Source organism: Saccostrea cucullata, unplaced genomic scaffold, assembly GCF_032062105.1.
Source record: "Saccostrea cucullata isolate Sc308-1 unplaced genomic scaffold, CSIRO_AGI_Scuc_v1 ctg2001, whole genome shotgun sequence".
NCBI lineage: Eukaryota > Metazoa > Mollusca > Bivalvia > Ostreida > Ostreidae > Saccostrea > Saccostrea cuccullata.
In genome coordinates this window covers 119,388-146,759 of record NW_026920225.1, presented here as the reverse complement: position 1 = coordinate 146,759, position 27,372 = coordinate 119,388, and the positions used below count along the sequence as shown (strand labels likewise).

General features: G+C 34.3%; 2 protein-coding genes across 3 annotated transcripts; one reads left to right on the top strand and one right to left on the bottom strand.

Annotated features, from left to right (window-relative positions):
* The first annotated feature begins 16 nt into the window (after positions 1 to 16).
* LOC134245248 (integrator complex subunit 3-like) lies at positions 17 to 23,784 on the top strand. Of its 2 annotated transcripts, XR_009987374.1 has the most exons (33): positions 17 to 473; positions 1,124 to 1,207; positions 1,460 to 1,543; positions 1,635 to 1,748; positions 1,872 to 1,956; positions 2,051 to 2,117; positions 2,347 to 2,488; positions 2,584 to 2,713; positions 2,858 to 2,955; positions 3,128 to 3,175; positions 3,474 to 3,617; positions 3,772 to 3,859; positions 4,018 to 4,097; positions 4,398 to 4,489; positions 6,112 to 6,203; positions 6,299 to 6,412; positions 6,515 to 6,644; positions 6,750 to 6,807; positions 7,372 to 7,475; positions 7,558 to 7,602; positions 7,719 to 7,838; positions 8,380 to 8,473; positions 8,880 to 8,939; positions 9,218 to 9,286; positions 9,382 to 9,457; positions 9,782 to 9,895; positions 10,084 to 10,132; positions 10,282 to 10,449; positions 10,590 to 10,684; positions 10,774 to 10,846; positions 10,962 to 11,148; positions 11,452 to 11,721; positions 23,774 to 23,784. XR_009987374.1 is itself a non-coding variant. In XM_062727543.1 (32 exons), exons 1-32 carry the CDS (start codon positions 396 to 398, stop codon positions 11,518 to 11,520), a joined length of 3,051 nt encoding a protein of 1,016 aa, XP_062583527.1. In that variant the 5' UTR covers positions 17 to 395; the 3' UTR covers positions 11,521 to 12,457. The 2 variants fall into 2 exon arrangements, 1 of the variants encoding a protein (XP_062583527.1); XM_062727543.1 differs by lacking the exon at positions 23,774 to 23,784 and having other exon boundaries at positions 11,452 to 12,457.
* Positions 13,568 to 27,369, bottom strand: LOC134245202 (striatin-3-like). The gene is made up of 18 exons (XM_062727478.1): positions 27,100 to 27,369; positions 25,491 to 25,590; positions 24,416 to 24,491; positions 24,072 to 24,251; positions 23,594 to 23,710; positions 23,391 to 23,457; positions 22,894 to 23,032; positions 21,452 to 21,544; positions 20,155 to 20,322; positions 19,546 to 19,691; positions 17,895 to 17,953; positions 17,690 to 17,806; positions 17,413 to 17,582; positions 17,151 to 17,318; positions 16,497 to 16,637; positions 16,164 to 16,271; positions 15,863 to 15,949; positions 13,568 to 15,649 (listed from the first exon to the last, which is right to left on the bottom strand). The coding sequence occupies exons 1-18, from the start codon at positions 27,307 to 27,309 to the stop codon at positions 15,480 to 15,482; spliced, it is 2,316 nt and encodes a 771-aa protein (XP_062583462.1). The 5' UTR covers positions 27,310 to 27,369; the 3' UTR covers positions 13,568 to 15,479.
* Positions 27,370 to 27,372: the final 3 nt, after the last annotated feature.

Genomic DNA, 27,372 nt, shown 5'->3' with positions numbered 1-27,372 from the left:
GTAAATTTAATACTTGATAAATACAACGTATTTTTAGAAATGTATGCCGTCACGACATTATCAACCCAAATACGATACGCGCACGCAAAGGAAGTAGAGCTTGGAAAGAAACGCAACTTTAGACAAAAATACCCGTTTTTATTGATCTGAAAATCACATACATCATTCATAGAGATTTTTCGAAAAAATTTGAGTGGTCACATTCACATTTTGTGATGCATTTTAGCCCAACAAGTGTATAAAACGCAAGTATTGACAACAAATATGGCGGACAAGTTAAATATATTCGAGTTACCTCCCTTTGTATATAGAGGAATATGAATGAAGTTGAAACATAATGTTGAAGTAATTTTACCAGAGGTGACTGTCCAATTAAATAAGTTTTGTATTGAAGAATGGAACAAGCTGCAAGATTGTCACCTTGTAAACTTGTGGTGACTTCTGTTTTGGAACCTAAAGATGAAGTAAATGAGGTAAGTTAAATAAATCATAGACATGCTTCTGCCTTTGACAAATGATAAGGAATCTTAACTTATGTAATTATATATAGAGTGTACAGTGGAGCCTCATTTATCTGGACGCTTTGGTTCCTAGTTAATTTGTCTTGATATGTGCGTGATAATTTGCGTTATCGGTTAAACAAGACAATTAAAGTAACATTAAAAAATTCCATTCCGATTAGGGGTGCAATGGTATACTATGGCTACCCCATGATACGATACGTATCACAGTATTCAGTTCACGGTACAATACGTATCAGGATACATGACATATTGGGTTAAAAAGTCAGACATTTGTTATCATATACTTTAAACTCAAAAGTTTTATAAAATGCTCATAACACTAACACTAGAATTACGGACCAATTGAACCGAACCATAATATTATATCAGTTTCATGTATCGTGAACCTAACTGTGGAAAAATAAACCGCGGTATACCGTCATTCGGTTTATCGTTGCACTCTTAATTCCGATGAAAAATTGTCTGAATACTGAAGCATCCAGATATATCTGGCATCTGGATATCTGAAGGTCTACTGTATTACTTAATGTAACTCTCTTAACAGAATTGACTTATATGTCTTCTAATTTAAAATTCTAACTATTCAAATGATATTGCAGAAACTGGAGAGATGTTACAATACAGTAATTGGAATTCAGAATAGTTTGTCTGAGAGAGAAGCAAACGATGCACTTAACTCCTATGTAAGTACTGACACAGAATGGAATCAAGCTGTGAAGACTGAAGTAAAACTCTGTTATAAGAAAGTTACAGGGACCAGTCACCTCTAATTTTGTTTCTTTACATGTGCATCTAAAGTTTCTTTAAGCAACATCATGAAAACATCTAAAAAAAGTTCCTTATAAACACAATTTCCTGATAATCCATGTTCTTTATATCCAAAAGTGTATTATAGGTATTTTTTGAGACTAACTTATTTTTTATTTTCTTTTTAGGCATGCCGTGGAACTCAACAACATGAAGAAATTCAGTTGGGATTACTATATGGGATTCTTACGGATCCCAAAATGGCACCAAAGGTTGGTAGTTCTGCTTGTATCATTTTCAGCTTGATTGATAACACTTCTTGGTTGTGTGATATTAATTAAGATAAACTTTTTCTTGTTAAAGCATTACAGAGACATGACTTTGGTTAGCCGAGATGGCCTCACCATTGTATTGACTAAAACCAATCAAGTTGTTTTTGAGAAATGGTTGAAGCTGTTGGACAACACAAGATCACAGGTATGTAAACAACCAAATAAATTTATAAAAATTCCAGAGGAAAAAAAAAAGATAACACAAATTCATTTTTCAAATTTATCAGTGTCTATTACATTGTTTTCAAACAGAATGTAACTTTTTCAGATTGTATGGTTATGTAAGGAGCTGATACAGAATGGAATTATTGGAGCAGACAGTGTGTGTCATAGTCTTATCAGACAGATAGCAGGTTAGTCAAGATCAGTAAATAGACCAATATCTTCAAAGAAAAAATTAATTGATAATTTTAATAAGATTTAACAATGCTTCTATTCTACATTAAGGTGGTGATATAACCCCAAAGAATATCTGGTTAACAGAAGTCATGGTGGACATATTTACTGAGAATAGGTTAGTGGATGCTTTACTTCAAATAGACTGACACACAAATAATACACAAATTTATACATGCCATGTCATACAAACTTTTTAATTCAAAAGAACTTTGGAAAGTTTAATCTTGACTAAATTAAAAATTGATTCTATCATGAAATGTTGAATTGTGGGAGAACAAACATTTTCTTAATTTTAAAGAACTTTTAAATAGAAAAATTATGAATAACCTTTTTGTTATTTGTAGACCTTGGTTGGACAAATTCCCCAATCTACTGTCCACGGTTGTATATACGTATCTCCGGGTGATTGTTGATCACAACGGACAGATGTTTGTAAATCTACGACAGAAGGAGGTGGATCTTTGTATTTCCATTCTACGAGAGAAGGTATGAAATACATCACAGCTGACAAACTTTACACACAAAAAATCTTTCATTTTGTTTCTATACAATGTGGTTTTTGTTTGTAATTTATTTTGCAGTGGACAGATTGTCAAGCAGTGGGGAGAGATTTAGTTCGTCTTCTACAAAATGTCGCAAGAATCCCAGAGTTTGAAAAACTGTGGAGAGATATTATGTTAAATCCTTCAGCAATCTGTCCAACATTTACTGGTATGTAGTGTATATCTTAAAATGCTAGAAATGTCAGATCTTAAATTTAGTTTGTCATAATGTTCAGGTTTTAGTTTCAGCTTTTGATATTATGTTCTGTCATGGTCTGATGATGTTCTGTCATGATGTGATTGTGTTTTGTAGGAGTCCAACAGCTGATGCACACACGGACGTCCAGGAAATACCTGATAAGTCGACTGACTCCAGACATGGAAAACAAACTGGTGTTCCTCATCACAAAGGTAAAATTAAAGTCAAGTCTAATAATATCACTTCCAAGTCAAGTCTTCATCATTACATATATACTTTATAAAAAGCTTGAGAATTGTTAAAGAATAAAAAATATGATGTGAATTTCTATGGAAGAAATAATGTAAACATATATTTAATTTTTATGTATTTTATGAATTTTAGGTTAAATTTGGTCAGCACAAAAAATATCAGGAATGGTTTCAGAGACAGGTAATGCATTGAAACAAAAAAAATTAAACTCACTGTACCAGTATCTCTTGTTTACTGTAAATATTTACATAACAAACACACCTCTAGTGTTAATGATTACATAACAAATGCTCAGTACCAAAAATGTCTGTTCTATTGAAATTTGTAAAAAATAAAAAATAAAAAAAATCATTGTTAATGGTGACTGCGGTGTCACCGTGTGACACATTTTATTATAATTTTGCTGTTTCGTTCATATCTATTATGACCTGAGCCTTGTGATATGTACATGTAATTACAGTTTTGCTCGTTATTTCAGTATCTGGCCACCCCAGAGAGTCAGTCCCTGCGCTGTGATCTGATTCGGTACATCTGTGCCGTTTTCCACCCCCCTAATGAACTTCTGTGTTCTGAAATCATCCCTCGCTGGGCTGTCATTGGTTGGCTGCTGACCACATGTACTGTAAGTATTGATGTCAATAATTTATACGCTTAAAAAAAAAAAATCCAGTTGGATGTAACATGCTGAGTATTTTTTTGTAGAGAAAATGGATTTAGTACAGAATGTGCCAACAAATGGCTTTGTGTATTTAATACCTGTTAATTTTCATTTTCAGTCAGCAGTTGCAGCCTGTAATGCCAAATTAGCATTATTCTACGATTGGTTGTTTTTTGATCCCGAGAGAGATAGCATCATGAATATTGGTAAGGAATTTCCTGCTATCTGATTTTACATAAAGCTGTAGTTTGTTTTCAGATGTAATTCTAGATTTTGTACACATATTTAAGGAAGAGTTTTAAATGTAGATAAGAAGAGGAAATACTAAAAATTTATTTCAGACTAGAATTTTATCTTTTTTCAGAGCCCGCAATATTAGTCATGTTTCATTCTATTCGTCCTCATCCTGCCATTACAGCTACATTATTAGATTTTCTCTGCCGGGTACGTATAATCTAGTGTTTAAAAGTGTCTAAGGAATTGATACATGTAGTTTTACAGTTAATGATTATATTTGTTCGCTGTATTGATAGTCAGGTTTCAAAAATAGAGTTGGTTTCCCAGGATGAGACTTGTACTGTATTTCAGTAGGTTAAAACCCAAGGAACTAAACCTAGTCAAGAGAAACATTGGAATCTTGTTCTGAAAATGAGACAAATATAGCACTTTTAGCAATTGTTTTTTTTTATAGAGAGCTGTTAAGCATTGCATCTCATTAAAGGTCAGTCTTCTTTTTCATTTTAGATCATGCCAAACTTTTGTCTGCCATTAAATGAGCAAGTCAAACAAGGAATTTATACCTCACTGAAAGTCATTCTGGAGAAGAGAGTGCTACAGTAAGTATCCCCTCCCATCACCTCCAACACAAAAAAGAAGTGGGGGGATAAAATTCAGACATTTGTCTTTTTAGCTCACCTGAGCCGAAGGCTCAAGTGAGCTTTTCTGATCACATTTTGTCTGTAGTCCGTCTGTCCGTCCGTTTCTGTCTGTAAACTTTTCACATTTTCGACTTGATTCAAGTAACCGCTGGGCCAATTTCAACCAAACTTGCCACAAAACATCCTTATGTAAAGGGGATTCAGGTTTGTTCAAATGAAGGGCCACGCCCTCATTCAAGGGGAGATAATTGGGAATTAATAAAAATTTGGTGGTATGTTTTAAAAATCTTCTTCCCAAGAACCACTGTGCCAGGAAAGATGAAACTTATATGGAAGCATCCTCAGGTAGTATAGATTCAAGTTTGTTCAAATCATGACCCCCGGAGAGAGATGGCCGAGTTTTACATAGAAATATATAGGAAAATTCTTTAAAAATCTTCTTCTCATTTGTGCCATAAAAGCTGAAACTTATATGGAAGCATTCTTGGGTAGTGTAGATATCAAATTGTTAAAATCATGACCCCCTGGGGTAGGGCGGGGCCACAGTGGCCGACCAAAGTTTTACAAAGAAATATATAGGAAAATTCTTTAAAAATCTACTTCCCAAGAACTGCTGTGCCAGGAAAGCTGAAACTTATATGGAAGCATCCTCAGGTAGTGTAGATTCAAGTTTGTTCAAATCATGACCCCCTTTCATTCTACAATGGCCGACCAAAATTTTACAAAGAAATATATAGGAAAATTCTTTAAAAATCTACTTCCCAAGAACTACTGTGCCAGGAAAGCTGAAACTTATATGGAAGCATCCTCAGGTAGTGTAGATTCAAGTTTGTTATATTTGTTAGGGCGGGGCCAAAATGGCAGATCAAAGTTTTATATAGGAATATATAGGAATATTCTTTAAAAATCTTCTTCTCAAGAAAAGCAAAGCTATATATTGATCATATAAATATGGAAGCATCCTCAGGTAGTGTAGATTCAAGATTGTTGAAATCATGACCCCGGGGGGTGGGGGGGGGGGGCAAAATGGCTAACCAAAGTTTTACATAGAACTATATAGGAAAATTCTTTAAAAATCTTCTTCTCAAGAAAAGCAAAGCTATAATTGATCATATTAATATGGAAGCATCCCCAGGTAGTGTAGATTCATTTTTGTTCAAATCATGACCCCCAGGGGTAGGGTGGGGCCAAAATGGCCAATAAAATTTTTGCATAGAAATATATAGGAACATGTTTAAAAATTTCTTCTCAAGAATAGCAAAGCCATGATTGGTCATGGGACTACTTTTGGATTTAAACTTTTCAATAATAAACCAATTTCTACTTTTTCCTAGCCACAGTGCTCAGGTGAGCGATGTGGCCCATGGGCCTCTTGTTATATTTATATGAAAGATTCCACAAAAATACAGAATTATTTTTAAATTATGCAGACCATTAAAATATTCAAAGTATATCATTAAAATGTATGGACAGGTTGCAAGTTATTTAAAAAAAAAAAAAGCAACATTACTTTTATGATAAAATGCCAGGTTTAAAGAGGTTTTGTCACAAATTATCTATGTTTTTTTTTATTTTTTCAGATCTTTGTCACCATTATTTGATAACAACAAACTTGACCAAGAATTAAGAATCCTCATTCGGGAAAATTTCAGTGAATTCTGCTCACAAGAAGGTAGTGGAAATATTTTATAGTCATATACACGTAGATGTCTTCCAACATTTAAAGGCCATGAAATTTGTACAATTGATACTTTCCATTTTAAACAGTTGTTAAAGAGGACACATTGAATAACAAGGATGTGATAGAAATAGACAATGGGAATCACGTAGAGAATAATCTGGACGCAGCTTTTAGTGACGAAGAGGATGATATTCCACTAGGTAAGCCTCTAAACTCATTTATTATCTGCCAAGGTGTTGGAAAATGTATGCTTGCTTTGTGTTTCTAGTATGTCTCACTTGAGAACTTTTTAATCTTAACAGATAAGCTCCGAACTGACTGTACATTTCAACCGATCCGAGACACTCGGTATGAGGCAGTGGATTTAGACGAATATCTACAACAGCTGGGAGGTGATATTTACGAGTACACTGTCCAACTCAGAGACGAAAAGTAAGAAACATATACAGGGATAATTTAAAAATAAATGAAGGGATTTTTTATTCCATTAAATACTACTGTGATACTGTATGTTTATACCTGTTTTAATATTTCCAGAGATCAGGAGATTCAGTGTGAGGTGATGGACAGACTTCTACAAACAATACTGAGAGAGGTAAATAAATAAGTGTTCAGTTTATCCTGATTAGGGCCCTGTAAGGATTAACAGGTGCCCCTTAGTAATCTCTCTGACTTTTTTTCTCACCTTCTTTCAGATTTATAAATTTTCATTCTGATTTTTTTCTTTCTAATATATCACATTCTCATCCCTTTAACCCCACCCAGAGATACATATTCCTCTGCAGTGCCATTGCTGATTGGTTAGTTTTCTAGAACGTTAGAAGTTCAGAATCTGACTCTACAAAACATGATCTAAAATCATCGATGATGAATTCATGTGACGGGCGGACTGAGTTTGCTGCTGAATGTCACAAAATCTGATAATCGATTCTTGTCGTGTATTTACAAAATCCAATTGCCTTTTCATTATGTCATTAAAGCAGATCATCTGCCCACTAATGAATTCTTTTGTAACAGTCACTATTTTCTTGCAGAAGACCTATAAAAATGAAATTTTAGCAGAATTAGTTATGCTTTAAGTGTAAATTGACATTGTTATTTGTTGTATTGGTTGACTTAGATAAGAATAATCCTATTGTTTTCTCTGATTTCTTTACAGGACGAGTGTGATCAGGATATGACGGTTCCGTTAGCAGCGTGCATTTGTCAGATTCTGTCCAGCCAACTCAATAGCAATCTCTTCCCCAAAGACCTCGATGATGAGTAAGTAATGTCCTAGGAAAAAAATGACAGATTTATCTGGTTTTTGATTCAGTTATATATGATTTAAGAATTTTTGTTTCAGGTCTATAGAAGATTCAATAGGATCACCTTTATTTGTCATGTTTAGGTAAGATAACCCTGTGTTTAATAAATCAGATTTATACAACATAACAGTACATGAACTTGACATCACATGTTTAAGTTCAGCTTGTAATTAAAGTTAAATGTTGCTGGTTTCTGTAGATTTTTAACTACTATGCCAGAGGAGGATCCAAACAGGCAGCCCATCTTACAGCTTTTGGGGGAAATGTACAATAAACAGGCCAGGATAGGCTACTACCTCCTCTACTTTATCAAAGTCGGGTAAGTTTGTGGGGAGAAAAATAGAATGAGAAAGAATGTATTGTATGTACAAGGAATAAGCCAGAATAGGATTTTGCCTCATTTACCGGTACTTTGACAAATTGGGTAGGAAAGTTTATTGAGTAAAAGAGAATGAGAGAGAGGTAGAGGTATACAACAAACAGAGTAGGATATTATCAGTGGGATAAGTTTGAGGGGATGTTTATACTACAGTTTGATTAGCCTCCCTGTCTTGTTGGCACCGTGTGTGTATGCAAGATTTACTGAAAATCACTTTTTATTCGCGAAAACTCTATTTTCGCGTAATTACTCGAGATAGTGTGCTCGCGAAAACTAAATTCTTGCATATAATAGTATTCATTAAGATTATATAGAGAAATAACCACATTTCATGAAAATTTTGTTTCGCTAATCAAGAGTCAATGACTATCTCGCGAAAATAAGGTGTCGCGGAAATTTTGTGATCTACAGTTGTCAGCATTGGCAGTTATAACCTCCCTTTCTCGTCACTCTATTTAATCCCATGTGTCTTCATTTTCAGCAAAGTAAATGATGAGAAGATGAACACATACAAGGACTTCTGTAAAAGTCTGGACAACAAAGATCTGACCTCATGTTTAATGAGAGACATGAAGGTAAGACAAGTAGTATCAGGTAAATTATACAGGTGTGTCTGAAATACAGTAAAACTTGGTTAGTACGAACACAGATATTGCGAATTCATGGATATAGCGATGTTATCTTGGATCCCCAGTTATATAAATTTAACAAATTTCTTATATTAATATAATGAATTACAGATAAAGCGAAGTAATTTCATAGGTCCCAGTGACTTTGTTATAACCAAGTTTTACTGTACTCAGGTACATACCTGTATATGTATTAGGCACATGTAATTGTATACTACCATGTGTGAGTGAGTGATTAATAAATTTTATGAAAACTATGCTTGCTATAGATTAAAAAAGAACAATATTAACAGATTAAAAAAAAACAATATATTGGATAATGTAATGTAAAATTCATATTTCTGTTTTTCAGCTATGTCAAGAAGATGATGTTCGATTGTTTACCTTCCTCATGCCTGATATCTATACTATAGTAAGACTTCAATATATATACAGTATAAATATCTCTACTATGGTAAAAACCTAATATATATACATTTAAGATATCTTTACTTTAGTAAGAATTTAAAATATACATTAAAGATATCTATACAATAAAAAGATATACATAATCAATATCTCAAGTTTTCAACAGTATTTATTGTAACAAATGAGCTTTGTCTAGCGGAATAATTGAGGGTTGATGTTTTTTTTCCATTTGTTCAGTTTGTGTATCAAAAGATGTATTTATGTTGTGTTTCTTGTTTTCAGTTTCCCAACATAGCAATAGGAAATGTAGAACTCCTTCACATGATCGTATCAGCCATTGATGGCACACAGGTCAGTCAATACTTTAAAAGTTTATACTCTGTCAATGTAATTTATGAGAAAGAAGAAAATAGATAAACATGTAATTTAATGCTTTTCTTTCACAGCTACAAGAACTGATCTGCCAGATTTTACAAGGTCATCTTGTAATGTTTAGAAAGGACTCCTTTCTTTCCATATTAAGTAAGTTTATGTTCATTACAAGAAAAGGCAATTTGTCAACTTACATGTGTATGTAAGTCCTTGTAAGTGTTTGTAAAATTACAAAAAGTCCATGTTTGTTAACTTTAACTTATATGTATATGTAAGTCCATGTTTGTTAAATTACAAGTAAGACCATGTTTATTAACTTACAAGTTAGTTCATGCTCATTAATTTACAAGCAAGTCCATGTTTGTTAACATACAAGTCGATGTTTATTTACAAAAGTAACTCAGTGTTTGCTTAGTTGCATGCACCCATTGAAGACAGTATGTCACTGACTAACAGCTCTGATTTATTGTTTAGATGGAAGCCTAGAGTGGGAGACCTTAGAACAATACTTCCTGTGGCAGTTAATCTCCGCCCACAACATCCCTGTGGATTACATCATGCCGGTCCTCCCCAAACTGGACTATACAGGTATATATCTCCTCACCAGTATCTTGTATCTACACATGTACATGTATTGTTTGAACAAAATGAACTTTTTTTTACTTATAATTGAATTTACATGGACATGAACCTGTAATCTTGAAAGAATTTCAAAAAACATCATTCATGTAGTTGAATGCAAGTTATATTACTGTTCTTGGTCTTTTGTTTTCTAGCTCATGCAGAAGCATTGTCCAGTATACTAGTGCTACTAAAACAAGAAGGGTAAGTCTACCACATATATACATGTAATGCAGACTGAGTAGTTACAATAAGTTTATGTGAAAAATGCATATTACATAACATCTTCTAGTTAAACGGTTTCTACCCTTTGCTCCAACTGTTTTTTAATATTATTTTACTGGACATTTCAGGCCCTCATCTGATCTCATCCGACCCATTCTATGTCGAGACTTTAAGAAGACAGATTTCTTCACGGTTTCTATCCTGAAATACTGGGCTCAGGAATATGAGGACAAATTGGCAGAGATAATTCTGGCTCAGGTCTCCAAAATGAATGGCACTCCAAAGAAACGTCAAAGGTAAAGACCAAATTTTATTGATTTTGTTTACCTTGTAAATTTTTTTGGTTAGAGTGCTAAGTTAGCATGAATTGATCATGGTCGTTTTGCAGAATATTTTGTTACTTGAGTCATTTATTCTTCTGTTGGATCTATTTTAGGGTTGGAAGTGCAGGGTCCAAGAAAGATGGCGTCAGCATTGAACAAATTTTGTCACATCTGGATCACATGAGACAAGTTTGCAAAAACATTTCTTGTAAGTCATTGGTTCCTAACAGATAAATCTCTTGTAAGACGTTAGTTCATAACGCACTGTTCCTTAATCTTTTATGTTTGTTTTGACAGTTTTGAACAATGAGAGTATCCAGCATGCACTGCAACAAGTTCACCAAATGTCCAACGAAACCTTGAAAACAAAGTAAGATTGATTTCTCTACATACATGTACTTGTTAATAAATAATATAATAAGATGTATTAATAAAGGCTATATGCTGGAGAGAACTTCATACACCATCCTCTTATATTCCTTCAGATTCAGTGACCTGCTTGCATTAGCAGACGACATTGAGACAGACTTTAAATCTGTACGTGTGTTGCGTGGGGTACCAGCTAGAAAGGCAGCCAATGCCAGCGCAGCTATGGGGCTCGACAATCGGAACTCACGGAAAATCAGCAAAAAGGTCGTCCACGACAGTAGTGGATCGGGTGATAGTAGTGAGGTAAGAAACGGATCGGTATCCTGTATTGCAGTCCTGTTAATACAATGTATTTCAATAACGTAAATTAAAATTTATTCTTGTGTGAGAAATATGACACATTTTACTGGCCAATATTTCACAGTGCAAACCATTTACATGTACAGCGGTATATGATTGTGTGGTGTGTTTCCTTTGTGTTAAGATTTAATCTTTGATAGATTTCCTAGTGTCTTAGTTTACTTTCTTTTAACATGTTTACATTTCTAAAAAAAATGTAATGTCAGAACATATGTGCTGAAATGATTGATTGCATTTCTTATTCAGGATGAAGAAATTAAACCAAGACCAAAGAAAAGGAAAAAAGCCATACCAGTAGAGGAAGATAGTGATTGAGCAATTACCTGTGGTCAGAGTTAATGATCAAACAATACCATCAATGGAAGATACAGATCCATCAATACATTTGATGGAGCATAGTGATTGAACAATACCATTGATGGAAGATTAGTAATACTACAATCAAAGTCAATGCAAATCAAACTGGAAGACAGACCAGAACGTGACTGTCGTCCCCTAACTTTATATAGTGCTCTTGTCAGTTGTCAAGGTCATTCAGAAGGGACACAAAGGACAATTTGGAAACAGAAGACAGTGTTTTATTCTGAAGTCTTTCATTTTACCAGGATGTGAGCAGTTTGTTTTATCTGTGGTAGGAACTTGGAATCTCATCATCCAGACATTTGTGCTTTCCAATTAAATCAGTTGATGCCAAAGGGCATTCCCAAAGACCTTACTATTAGTGTAAAAGGAGTTTTAGCTGTGGCGTGTGTGTCGGTGATATGTGTGAGGAACATATTAATGTGAAGTGTGTCTGTAACTCTACACATGTGATACATGTTCAGTTAACATCTAAAAATCTGTGATGTGTTTCTCAGAGATATCAACAAATGTCACGTGTCACAACAACATAAAAAAAATGTTGTGTGTTGTTACAACATCCAAAAAAACTTTATAGTGATCAATGAATGACAACAGTGCTACTCACACCCCTTGAATTTTGAGTATGTCGGGCAGTGCTCAGTGCTACACAGCTCACCAGAAACATTTACAGGCAGCACACCTGTTTTAGCTTGCCTGACCCCCGATAGGCAGCACAGTGTGTACCCTGAGCAATCATTATTTTATCTCTCGTCAGACGAGTTTTAGAGATGACTGTGATCTACACAATTTGTGTGCGAGATGACAACCATCCGTCTTTAAATTTCATTGTATATGACGTCCAATTTTGTTACATGATACAGCATATTAATAAAAAATATCTAAATCCGGATTTCTTGTTTTGAATCTTAATGTTTGTTTGTTTTTTTTAAGATGAAAAATTACAGTAACTTGAAATTAAACCTGTACAGTTAGATTTGGACCTAATACGGAGTCATCCATATCCAGAGTGTGACATGGAAATCCATACTGGGTCTGACGAAAGATTTGTAAAGATGATGTATACTACAACATAACATAAACCCCCATTGTCTGCTTATAAATGCCAATTCCATGTCCAGAAAACGTGGTGATCAGCAATAATACATGTATGCAGGTTAAAACATCTCCTGAATTGCAAGGCCTAATGGTTATATTGATACTGAAGCATCGCCATATTGTGCATTGTTCTAATTAAGTCACGACTATTTCAACTTGAAGGGTCAATCACATGTTTTTTGTGGCATTTTCTGGTAAATAATGTATTGACCAAAAATAAGATGTTTTTGTCCTGTTTTGCATAGTTCCAAATTTGATAATTTCATCCCTTTTGAGTGCATTTTTTTCATATAAAGCAAAAATGAAACTCATTTTTTTCTTTGAGAAAGTACAAAGTAAATTTGTTCACAAGTTTTCAAGCAGATATGTTTTGGAAACAAATGTGCCCCTTCCTTGTGCTGAACCGTTCATGGTACATGTTCAGCTTTAAGTCATGACTATTTGAACTTGAAGGGTCATTACTCAATCATGATCCTTGTGGCATGACCTCTCGACAAAAAATGGGTAGCAACTGTTCCTTTGCCATGCACTCCGCACTTTGAAGTGAAAGTTGCTCCGTTTGCTTTAAAACTTTTTCTCCGTGTCATTTTTTTCATATAACACAAAAATATCACTAACTTTTCAATGGCCCTGAGTGCCGAGTAAAATTAAAATTTGTTCACCGGCAAGTTTTCATATGAGTGAAAAATTCTCTAGAGGGAATTAATCAATATGCAATCAATCAATCCTTGTGCTGATATTGAGAAGACTGAAACAATCCTGCTGTAAAACAACATACACTAAGTCTTCAAGGTACCGAGTGGACAGAATTTGTCTCATGGCCCTCACTTTTGTGATATCTCAATAATATATCAGCAACTTTAATAGTATTTTTTGTTAATTTAACAAATAAAACAAAACATGGTTAATACTTGTAGAAATGTGTTTATTATTAGCCTATGTATACAGAGGATGGCTGTACCATAAAGTGTCCGCAACAGTTTTCCTGAACACAGAATTCATCAGAAGCAAGAAAAAAATGCATGACACAAAAGAATCATAATGTGAAACCCCCCATTAATCAATAATTCATTCACAAGTTTTTATTTTTAATCTTAAGACAACAAAAGAGATGAGAAAGAAAAGAGAGAGAGAGGGAGGGAGAGTTTAGATTTGTTAATGACTACACTAGACTATGTATAATCCCTTAAATGTCCTCAAGCACATTACATAGTGGTATAATTCTGATTGACAATATACACACACACACATTAAAACATATCATACAACCTGATCAAAACTACAGGACTGGCATACAATGGGGGAGGGACTATGTACACAATGTCAGCACCACACCTACTCTCAGTCTGCAAACAATGTCACGGTTTGTTCAGTTTCCAGTCGTGCAGGAGGCAGGCTAGTTATTGCAGTGTGGAAAAATTATATCCACTTAAACTCGGAATATGGAAGTCCAACATTGAATGTTAGCTCATAAAAATCTCTATATCATAATGTTGTGTGTTTTGTTGATACAAAATTCTGTACAGCCTAAAACTATGCCAGTAAATGGATTAAAGAAATTAAATAGCACTAATTTACAAACAATCTGTATTGCTCTATAAAACCTGCATTTATTACTTGACGTTTTTGGCAACGTGTGTTTTGTACAATTTGTAATGTGTGGGGGAAATAAAATAAACTTCACTGTTCTATTTCTGCCTATAATTCCTCCTTAAGAAATGTTCATGTAGCTATAAATTTAAATGGGTAGACATATATTAATCTTTATATAATTATATAATACAATCTTCTTTTCTATCAGTATTTGTAACGATTGACCATAATTAATGTTAAAGTAAACACTGTCATTAATGATTACATGCACCTCCTTTCTACAATCTGAATGATGATGGAAATTAACATAACAAGACAATAAACACCCATCTCACACTTCGCAAACACCCTGGCAATGGCTTTGCCAAGCAGATGATCTGCCAAGGGCAAATCACCAACGCCCTCATAAGGTAGACAGATGCCTTAATTTACAATGATATGAACTGAATAATTCTCACTCATACATATACACACTCTTCTGTCAAATAAAATTCATTTTTTATATTACATAATTATTGTTCTTGTTTATAAATAATTTCATAATAAATACACTGTTAAATTTACATGTAAGATAGTTGATATAAAAATTTCATCTCTGCAGAAGAAAAATATCACAAAGAAACTGCATGGTAAACAGTGGACATGAAGATCTGCAAGCCTTATACATATAAATGAGAGTAAAGTACAAAAACTTTCCCCGAGAAAAATCCTTCAATGCAACAATGCTCTTTTTGCATTTGTACTTGAGTTACAGAACTTGATAATAAACAAAAAAAATATTGTCTATAGCATGAAAAATAAATCCAATAAGAAAAATACACAAGAACTCTTTAAATATTGGAGATTCTCAGAGATATCATGACAGATAGGCTCCATTTAATCTCTCGTATACGATTCATGCTGGTACAAATTCCATTTACAAGCTTTCACAGTTTTATCACACAAGCTGGCTGCCACACCGGCTCATGACGTCGTCAGCCGTATAAAGCAACAAAATATCACCCCTTTATAAATCCTCACACCTTCAATAGTTTGGCAGAACTGATTTGTGTAGAGTTAACGAAGGATCACGATGGCTGAGATGATTCATCGCCCTCTGATGTGTCGATAGCTGGATATATTTGATTACTTCCATCAGAGGAGCCCCCGTGGCCACGACTCTGAAGATGAAGGATGATGAACTAGTTCCCGTATAATTTCATGTCTCTAGTCCGCCTCCTCTGTCAGACGAATACTTTAGCGAGGGCATCAGCACCAGCGCTAGCTATGTACGGCTTTGACGGGTGAAATGCCACGTCATGTATCGACTCTTCGAATTTCTTCCTATGGGCGGTGATTTCTTGTACACAGGTTTTACTATCTAGGTTCCACAGTCTTATTGAACAATCATGACCTAAAATGGAAAAAGTGATAATTATAATAATTTAAATACACGAGTCAACCATATCATGTCAAATAAATTTTCTTGAAAGAATACAATAAAAGCTTTCACTGGGCACATAAGCACTGTGTTTTACAGTTAGTGAACATCAAGTGCTGTATAACATAGCACTGCATTGCAACAGAATACCATCCTTACATTTTAAAATAAGAAATCAATACTTACTTCCAGATAATAAGTATAAACCATTGGGATCTACAGCTAAACTCGACACAGCATTTAAATGTGCCACCATGGAGTGTATCAATTTTCCTGAGAAAAAAAATCAATAGAGAGTTATTTTATCATTAGATGGAAACCTGTAAATCTATTACATGTGGGTTTGGGACTAGATGTAAAATTAATCTTTTTAGATACTGCAATCTAACAGGTCTGTGACTATATCTAGAGCTAAGCTGTCATTTTAGACACTGTAATCTAACAGTATGAGTATATCTTGAGTTAATCCATCATTATAGATACTAACCTGTGGTGTTGTCAAAGAACCTGATGTTGCGGTCCTCGTGGGCCGTTATCGTGACAGGGAGGGTGGGGTGGTTCACCACACAGTTTATCTGGTTAGTACCCCCATCTTCTGAAAACATCACAAATCAAAGTAAATTGCAAGAATTGTCAAAATTTACAGTATACACAATTTTTCCTTCCCAGAAATATTATCTAGATGTGTATTATTATCTCTCTATGTAACGTAAACTGTATTAAATATTGGATGAGGAGTATGTATATATTGTACCTAAGGCTGATTTGGTGTCTCTATATCGTATTGTGTAAGTATTGTATAACTATACATTTAACATACCTGAGGCTGATTTGGTGTCGATACAGAGCACCTGCTTGGCTGTCTCTATATCGTAAATATAAGTATTTGATGAGGAGTAGGAAGCCACCATTTGGCTTGGATCACATCTAACAAAATCTACTGAAGTTGGCACACCATCAGCTGTAAACATCAAAGAATTTGATTTAGCACCAGTTATTTCAATGGCGGAGTTTCCTAATGGATTTGACAATGTACATAATTGTCCTTCAGAATTATACAGTCAATCTGATTGGTTTAGAGCATGTCACGTGAGGTAAGAAAGTTAAGACAATTCATGATGTCTCCCTCACACACAGGGTAACAATTTTTGTCACCCTTCAGATTACAATGAAATAGCTTAAGTGAGCATGCAGGGTTACAAGTGTGTTATCTCCCTTTGAATGAAATGACAGTGGCTTAAGCAAGATAACTCTTATTTATTTTAGATTCTTCAGGATGATAAAACTATCATGGACTGTTTAGAAGGGAGACATCACCAATTATCAGGTCTGAGTAGGGTTGTCACCCTTGGGCACCTGATAGTTGGTGATGTCTCCCTTCTAAACAGTCCATAATTGTACATTAACCTACCCTCGTCTGCTGTATAACTCTGTAGGAGGGGTGATTGATTTGACAATCTACACTTTAACCTACCCTCATCTGCAGTATAACTCTGTAGGAGAGGTGGTTTCTGCCCTGGACTCCAGAGTCGTACCGTGCCGTCTGCTGAACACGACAGTAGCTGCATCTTAGAACTGTGTACAGACAACCCCCACACTGCATTTGTATGGCCTTCTAACGTACAATTTAAAACACTTGGATCTGCAATTTGAAAATAAGATTATTACCACAGTCATACAATGTAATAATTATACATGTAGCCTAGAACTTGCAACTGAAGTGGAGAATTACTAACCAAAAGAATCGTATGGGTCTATGTTAGAGCTGGGTATATTCCAGCATCTGATTGTAGAATCTTGACCACCACTGAAGCACTGCTCTCCCGAGGAACTGACCGCTAGACATAACACCGGACCAATGTGTGCACGAAATGTGTAAACTGGTTCTACATCTAATGAAGTGGCTCTGAAACATCAAAATCAACAGAATAACAAAAATCATAGACTAAGAGTTATCACACGACTGATATGATTTTCGGATAAATGTGTGATTTTGTCACAATCAGGACTTACTTTTTGGCAGGGACTGTTTTTTGGAGGTTCCATAATTTAAGGGTGTGGTCTTCTGACGCCGTGATAAGTACGGGGTCCACAGGGTGGAATGCTAATGCCCGCACCCCATCAAAGTGACTGAAACACCAGGAATGCAATTAATAGCTGAATTCACCAATCAAACTGCTTCAAAAACATAAACCATCAAACATCAAAGCTGACGTACCTGCGTAGTGTATACTTGGCATTCCAGGTTTTCCTATAAACCTCCTTAGGAGATGATATCTGAAACAGGGATGTAGAAATTAAGAACATGTACACCCAGAAAGATTGATATGTACATGATATACACAGCTTTTTTCTGCATCTAATCCAAGTTCATATTTCAGTATATATCACAGAGTGTAACATTTATTGTACCTCTCTGCTGAATTTATTATGTATAAGATTAGATACAGTATATGTAATAGTCAGCTATAATATTTTGAACATTATTTTGATAGCACTAAAGTATATGCCACAGTAAATATTATAAGAAATCTGCATTCATATAATGCATGGTTGTTGCATACATGGACCTTCCAATAATTTTCACACAGAGAAAAGGTCTGTCCTCATAGTTTTTTTTTTATGAAACTTGATTTCATGCTGAAAAGGATGGGTACACCACAGCAAAATATAATGAAGGGTTGCTCATGTTGTAGAAAGTAAAAATGCTCATTGTCAAATAGGGAGGGGGGTCTTCTTATCAGAATGAGATTTAAAAATAAAAAAAAATAGTCTGTTCCAAGACAAAATTCCTGATAACAACAACTGAAAATGTTTCATTGTATGCGGGCTAAAAATATCATGACTAAATGCTCCACAAGGGGCTACGAAAACTGTCTCCAGACATCATAAATGAATTTTTTCATTCAGCTCTTAAATGCACTGTGAGGTTCAATTTACAAGTGCAGAATTTAAAACAGAACACCAGTTTTAAAACTTGAACATATGCCAACACTTCTGGTATTTACTACATTTTAAATATTGAAAATGGTTATATTTAGAGGCTGAATACAAAATATGGTTTAAAGGTCTTCCTTGACCTTTTTTTTAAGTGACATTGATACGGGTAGTAAGTGACATTCTATTTTTATCTGATACTGACATCTATACAAGCTTTACAAACTCTTTATAATCACTATTTCTCTGTATATTTTGCAATGTCATGTAAACTTTTAAGTAATGGTGTCAATTTCTTAACATTGATCATCTTTCAAAATAAAGGTTGCAGTTTCCTCTCAAAGCTCTCCTAACCTACAGTTCAGGATCAGATGACATTGTGTGATGCACTTGGTTTCATTTTTAATGCATGAATATTTTTTTAAGACATATTTTAATTTTTTGAACTGATCCATGCATGATATGACAGAGAAAGGCAGAACTGTCATCCAGATTTCATGCTTTTGACACTTACCCCAAACAGCTAAGAAACAGATACCATATATACATGTATAATTCTGATCGGTTGGGAAATTAGTTTTCTACTGTATGTATTTGTTATATGTGTCATCATACATCCAAATGGAAATATATTTTTAGATTAAATTCTTTTCATGTAATGTATCAGTTACCAGGGCTGACCAAATACTGTAATGTGGAACATGCTAATCAACAGACAAATGAAACTCTCCTCCTACCTTACATTCCAAAAATAAATACAGAATCACATTAACTCTGTCTCCTAGCATCATCCCAAATATCAAAATACTAACCTTATATTACGATTTACTTACATCGTAATATGATTACATTGATTTAATTACATCCTATTTGTTTTGATCGGCCTCGTTATTCACCGTTATTACACAATGATTACATTAAGATTTACTTACATCGTAATTGTTTTGATCGGCCTCGTTATTCACCGTTAGGTCCGCTAACTCTCCGAGATCCTCCAAACTTTCATCGTCCGGATCCGAACCAATCATCTGTTTTCGCGATTCTGAGGGAAACGCGATGGACGTTCCTCCCTGGATACCTGTTATAGAAATCACGTAAAAAACTTCACTAACCCTCATCAATAACTGTGTCTGTATAAGTTAATCTTCACATTGTAAGCCACAAATAAGCTCTGCCTGAATTTCTCTTCCATAAACAAACTTAATCATTTTCATCACAAATATTGATACTGCATGTTTTTTAACAACAAAGATGCTTTTCATATAAAGCAAATACATGTTAGGTAAACACAATATTTTGTAGCAACAAACAAAACTTAAACAGCAGTCTTATACTTGGTCAATATTTAAACAACATCAAAAGCTTAGAAAAGGATGCAATGTAATATTTCAAAATTACAAAAAATTTTCAAATGCAGAAAAAAGAAGTCTAAATTTGAAAACACTGAATCAGAATGCAGTGAAAAGTTAGTAAATTAGGGGGTGTTTTCCGGGGGGAAGGAGAAATTAGCCCCTCCTTCACCTCTCCTGTCATGTGCCTACCCATCTCATCCGCGTCCGTGCCACTCGATCCTGGTGACCCCGGGGAGTTACTTCCCCTCTCGGGACTCGAGGCGGCGCCACTCTGATATGAGGAGGACTGGGAGGAGAAAGCGTCTTCGTCCGATCCCAGATTGGCCAACATTTGCTGCAATGCTGATCGCTTGGGTCCTACAGCACATAGTACTTTTTTTATAATCGCAGTTATCTCCCCTTGTAACCTTATTTCTTTCAAATTTCAATTAATTTTTGGCATCTTCGCATTTCCTTATAATTTTCTTACAGCCAGTTTATTTAATAAAGATGTACAATTGATGCCGAAGAAATAAACTATGTTAATTATGGTTAAAAAAAGATTTAATTGAACAATTCCATATTGTGCAATTTTTTTCTGGTTACCAATACTGTAAATACTACTTTGAAATACTTATTCTACATAAACCCTAAAACCAAATAAAACAGAATGAAGAATAGATTGTCTGACACGGGCTAAGGGCTTCTTCCAGTGGGGGGAAGGGGGAGGGGGGATTATCATTTATCTATTTCTGCTTGTACAACATTGATATTTGATCATGCTGGACTGGTACATTTTAATCTGATGTTCTGGATTAAAACACAACAGGTATATCATCATGCAGGAAAGGAATTGATGAATATTAAAACATTTATTATTAATCTAATTCAGTGTATTGCTGTAAATTTGGTGCACAACATTTAGCTAGGATCAGTAGCATGCATAATCATTCACATCCATCGATATAAAATCCTTTTGTGCTACTAGTTTCTGGAATAGCTTAATTTTTCAAGATGTTGAAATTAAGCATGTTAAATTCCCCTTATAAATTCTCCCCTAGATTACTAGCATAATATATCATGTATGTTCATAATGGAAAAAGAGGTTTTCATACTAACTCAAAAATCAAAAGGACAATATGGGACAGATTTTAAAACATATTTCCTTCATTACACTAATTATGTAGAGTGTAATTTCCTGTTCTGAATTTCATTTTTTTTAACAGATGTATACCAATCAGTGGTAATTTCCTGGCATTTTTTTTTGGACAGACTTGTTACTAACTATGGTCTTAAATTTGGCTTAGAGAATTTAGGGGAACGTAATAAGATTTGACTTGACTTGCTTGACTTAAATCAGAACTTAATAAGCCTTGAGATTACCTGACTTAATAAGACTTGACTTACTTAACTGGGAACTGAAGACTTGAATTGACTTGCTTAACTCGGAACTTAATAAGACTTGACTTACTTGACTTGTAACTTGATAAGACTTGAGTTGACTTACTTGACTTAACTCCCTTTCTCTCCTTCTTATACTGGTCTTTAAGTCTATCTATAAGTCGCTGGTCCACATCCCATTCGTCCTTATCATTTTGCACTGTGTAAAGCATACACCCATGTCAATCATTTACTCTATCACTGTGTCACTTGAGTTTGGAATCTTATACTGTGCTATATACATACATGTTAACCTCTGACTTAAAAGGTTTTTTGTTCATTTCGGATCCTTTCTTATATGTTCTACATGTATTTGCTTTTATTGTTTATCCTTTACTGCTTGTAGTGTAAATATTTGAAAGTATTGAATCCCCCTCACCATTCCTCTCATGTTTTATTTATCCTTTCATACATGTATGTCAGACTAGTGTACACCTTTGTTTTTGCTTTGTTTGGCTACTTTTTTTCTGCAGCAATCTGACAATTTGTTAGAAACAGTATTTAAATCCAAGCAAAATTCAAGTGTTGTAAAGACATAGATTGTATAAGCAAGGTAAATGTAATGATATGGGATTTAGCTTAGAAAAATCATCGTGCCATTTACATGATTTATGAAATAAGTATTATTTTATCAAAGGTTTTTGGTTATAACTAAGCATATTATTTGATGATAGTAGAAAAATTACCTAAAAGCAGTGGGTTGAATATTTTTAAAAGGAAAAGCCTCAAGGTTATCATGTATGTATATGGTGATCATTACTATAATTAACATGCTTAATGACAGTGAGAAACAAGACTATACAATTACGAAACACACTGACAGTGTATATATACTGTAACTCTTCAATCTAACCTACACAATTGTGTAAAAATGTGAAATACACATGTACACGTGTTTATATATCATTTAACAGTATTCACAAAACTGTGTGTCCTACCAATTTTTCATGCACCTAAGATAAGAGAATATTGTAAATAACTTTGTCTAATGTTTTCTGTTAAATACAGATATTTAACTAATTTTTCTATCAACCTGTGCCTAATCATATCTATACAAGTGAACCTCTATCCATGCCTATATCCACATCCCTGTAGATCCCCCACTCTATTTTTAGCCTCTCTATGACAGGAGAAGGTCATGTGATCAGTAAGAAAATTCAAAAAAAGGGTGAATATTAACAAAAACAGTGACTAGTCACGAACACAACCCGACAAAGTAATCTGTTCAAATCTGTCCTCAAACTTCCAAACTCAAGTCACTTTGTAAAACACTATCTCATAAAATATCAAACATTTTTAAAATTAACAAAAATGAAGTGATTACTTTGACTGTAGAAACAATACGAAAAAAAAAAAAATTAGGGAAAGATCTAGAAAATACACAATGACATCACTCAACTAAATACTACACAATGTAACACAGGTGTCACACTGCCGAGATTTCCGGCAGCGTGACAGAGGGAGAGAGAGTGTTAACGCTAACTCAACACCAAACAAATGTCACGTTACCCCACTCCGGTCCGTCCCCATGACTCTGAGCCTCTCCCGCTCCGTTCTCCGCCTCCTCCACCAGGAAGTCAAACTCAGCCAGGGCTTCCTCTGTCTCCGTGTCATCGTCAATCATTGCGATGTTGTCCACGTTCTGCATCTATCAACATCACATGTAAGGTGTAAACAATACAGGTCATTTATCATGTTCATTAAAAATATACTGATTCTTTACTGACATCATGTGTAAATTTTCCACATTGCAAGCCATTTATTAGTAACATAAAGATATCATGCATCTGTCATAACATTTTGTAAATGTCATCAAGGCAGTCTTGCACAATTTTCAACATTCACTTTGCCTTCCTTTTAATAAAGTTGTCTAACTGATCATTACATTTTTATGTGTTTTAAAGTTATTTAACTACCTGTAGTAATTACTATGTTTTTATCTTCAGTCTTTTCTTTATGTGTTTTATACACCTGTAGTTATCTATATAATTACTATGTGTTTATACCTTTGGTCGTTTCTTTATGTGTTTGACTTCTCCTTCATCATCTCCTGCCAAGCCATCATCTTCATCACTGTAAAAGTAAGCAAATCAATGAAATAACACCCTCTCATCTAAGTAATAAATAAAGTTTACAATGTCCAGTTGTAGAAGGAGATTAAGCCAGATATAAACATGCCGATTATTCTGAGCTCTGTAGTGCTAGGTACCTTAGATTATCTTCATCTTCCACACCATCTTGGCCCAGAAAGTCGAGTGTGGCCAAGACGGAAGCCTCGCTGTCAAGGAGGGCAGAGTCGACCAGAGAAGCCGGCACCTTCTTCCCCCTGACAGAGAAAGTCAGTCATGCACAAAAGACAGCTTCAGGAACGATTATATCAGAAAATCAGGACAGTTGTCGTACATGATAGAGACTATTGTTGACTATTAATTTTCATCAACATCGAAACAGATGTAAAGCTTTCATCATTAAATACACATTTTGCAATGAAGAAAGTCAGCTGATTAATATTAAGTCAGTTTAACGTAGTGTAGCAGACTCTTTAGTAAAATGTAGAAATAATTAATTTGATGCAAGACTCGCATGCTAATAAGATTTACTGATTAAAGTATCATACACAGCTGACAGTGAAGATTTTAGAAGTAAAACAGGATTTAAATTTACAATTTTATTTTATTTTTGCTTACCTTGCTTTTCCTTGATCATTGACCCGTTTATTGGACACGTCTCCGTTCATCTGTACAATAGCAGGCTGAGCCCCCTCAGCTTCACTCTCCGCGGCATGAGCCTGAAGTCCCAAAAGGGAGCGAACTCTGGCTGATCTCACATCAATAATTGTATCTGTGTATCCAATCTCTTGTAAATATCTAGAAAGAAAGATATTAGTTACGATATATACGGGCTGTCTCTACCACATTTTAGGATGAAAATAAATATAAGTTAACATCAATTCATGAATCATGATGTTTTATAATTGTCTTGACGCAATCTACCACGTGGTTTATATGATTATTTCAGGTGACACACTCACTGTCTAAGGAGGTGTCGGCCTTGGCGCCACGACACGTTCCCTGCGGACGGTAGCACTTCCCCATCTACACCATCCTCTACAACAGCAACCAATCAACATCAAAAAGAAATCCAAAAATATTATACAAATATATAATGCAGAAGTTAATATTTAACAAATTGTCAATGTTAATTAATTTAAAGCCTTGTATATTCTGAAGTCAATATTTCATGAATTTCAAATGTGAATTGTTTTAGAGCCATGTACATTTTGAAATAAAATTGGTAATTTTTATTACCCAACATTTACAAAATTGAATGCAAAATTAGTTCATGCTGTTTTGTAAGTTCTTAATGAAAAATTACAGAATATATTTCAGTAAAAAATGTTGGCAAATCCTTTATAGTTTGTTTGGAATAAAATGCAAAATATTGGAAATATTTTTTTTACCGTCTTATGTCCGATATCGCTTTTTACAAGTTAGTTCGTTCTTGGAAATAGCTTTTTAAAGTCGGGTTTGAGCTCACATAAATTAAACAACACCTGTCAATAAAACGCTTTCTTCATAGTATTTATGATATAGGGAATATAGGTGGCGATTTGACAAAATGAAAGCCTGTCAGACCAAGTTGGATTGGATTTCTGTTCCGAACATTTACGCATCTTCATAAAAATAAAAAGTGAATAAAAAAAATTTGTGATATTTGGATTGCCTTTTGAACTGTAGTACAAAAAAAATTTAAAAAATTACTTGGCATCTTTTTCCCAAGTTATTTTTATGACAAGTCTTTGAAACCTATAGCTAATGTTATTAACAAAATTGAATGCATTTTTTTTTGTGGTTCTAAGATTTTTTTATTTATTATTACACTAATGAAACTGTTTTAAAAAGATTTGTAAAGAAATTGTTTTAGTTTTAAAAATAAAGTTTTTAAATTTGACTTTTAATAGATAACAAATCATTTGATACTTGACGGTGTATAATTTATGTTTCAAATAAAACAAAGTACACAACAAATAATAAAAGGTAAAAAAAAAAAATAAATTCCCTCCCTCCCTCCTGAAAACCCTTACCTCTCTTTTTTTAAGGATTAACCTCTCTTGAGAGCAAACTCCAGCATCTTGATTCTCCTGACCAGATCCTGTTTCAGGTTCTCCTGTCCTTTCCTCTCTCCTTGAAGAAAGGCTATTCTTGCCTGTTAAATAAAAATACAAAATGCATGAAATTTTCATCTTAGATTTAACAATATTACCTTGTTTTCTGTGCAGCATATTGTGTAGCTACTCTATAAATTATAAACAAACAAAAAAGTCTTGAATCAAGAGAAACCTTTTTGCTGTCAATGTTCATTATCTTTTCCACATCCATAATAAGAGGAAACAAAGACTCTACTATTACTTAGCATCACAATTATTTAGGGTTTTTCTTTCTTTAAGGTGTTCTTATATGTGGGAAAGTAAGGGAAACTCTAAATCTCACAAGATTTCAGGGACATGATGTTTACACTTGTGACAATCAATGATTCAAATGATAAGTATGCCTAAAGTACAATTTATTGCGTTGACAAGAATTGCACACAGGTTGTAGGACATCTAATTCAGAATAGAGTAATCTTACTTTCAAGAGTAATGACTATCAGAAAGATATGGTTGAATTTAGTTAGAAGAATCGGCTAAGCAGAAAGAGCCACACAAAAACTTAACACAAAAGGACTACCTTCTCACACTAATTTTTGTCGAATTCAGTGAAAGTAACAGAAAGACAGTTGGTTAGCATCCATCAATGATTATTTGTAAAGATATTTTTTTCTTTTTCCATAAAAAATCATGATGAAATTAATATATATTCAACAGTGTATCTAATTTTAATTTCAATTTGCTAATTGCTTCCTCCACCATAAAATATTTAAGATTTAAGTAACTGCCATATCAAGTATTAATTATTTTTCAAAATCTAAAATATTCAACACATATTTAAAGGTTAATACATGGAAAAAATTATTGTTATATACAAACTTATGACAGAAAAGGGGAATGTAAAAAATTCAAGTTAAATTCGCCATCTTTACAATCACGACATCATGCTACAGGTGTCATACTATTTATTCTGCATAAGGTAAGTTAAAATTTCTTTTTTTGTCTTTTTTTGGGGAAAAGATGTTTCTTATTTATCACATGCATGTATACATGGTCTAATTTATTTAAATAGTATACAGGTACAATTTATTTTCACATTTAATCATGTTGATGCTCTGCGTCTTAAATTTCTTATCATTGTTCCACTTCCTGGTGTGTTACTCTTTGTATTAGGTAGATATGGATGAAAGATAAGACTGATAAACCCACATGTGGTACAGAGGCTGAGAGCTCAGAGCCACAGGTGAGTCATCGACACCCCCCTCCTTGTCACCCCATGTCACCTTTCTTTAATCAAAATGTCGAAGAATTGACACTTATATCAAGATAAATGTTTTCCTCTACACAGGTGTTCACACTGACCTCATTCTACATTGTTTGTTTGAAAAAATGTCAAAAATGAAACCGCCATATTGAAATTAAAAATGGCGGACGTTAAACGATACACCATTGTTTATCTCATACTTTCATGACTTAAAATTGTATTGCTCACCCAATTAACATATAATGATCTTCATAAAGTATTAAATAAAGATTTGCAAGTTCATGTGACAATATAAACTATTTACTTGAAGCTCTGCACGCTCCACTTCCCATTGTGATCGTTCCATCTCAAAACGAGCCCATTCCGTTTGTAGAAAATGCAATATCCCTGGCATCGAATATTGCGGGCGTTGGCCCACATCGTCTGCCTGTTGTTTTGTCATCATCCCCATTGCCCCTGACACTGGGCCTAGCTGTCCCGCGTGCTGAGATCCAGGGCCCTCTCCGTCATTCATTTTCTAAGTTTGGAAGCCATTACAGTATTTTTAGCATAGATGGCGCTGCCAGCTGACGTCATA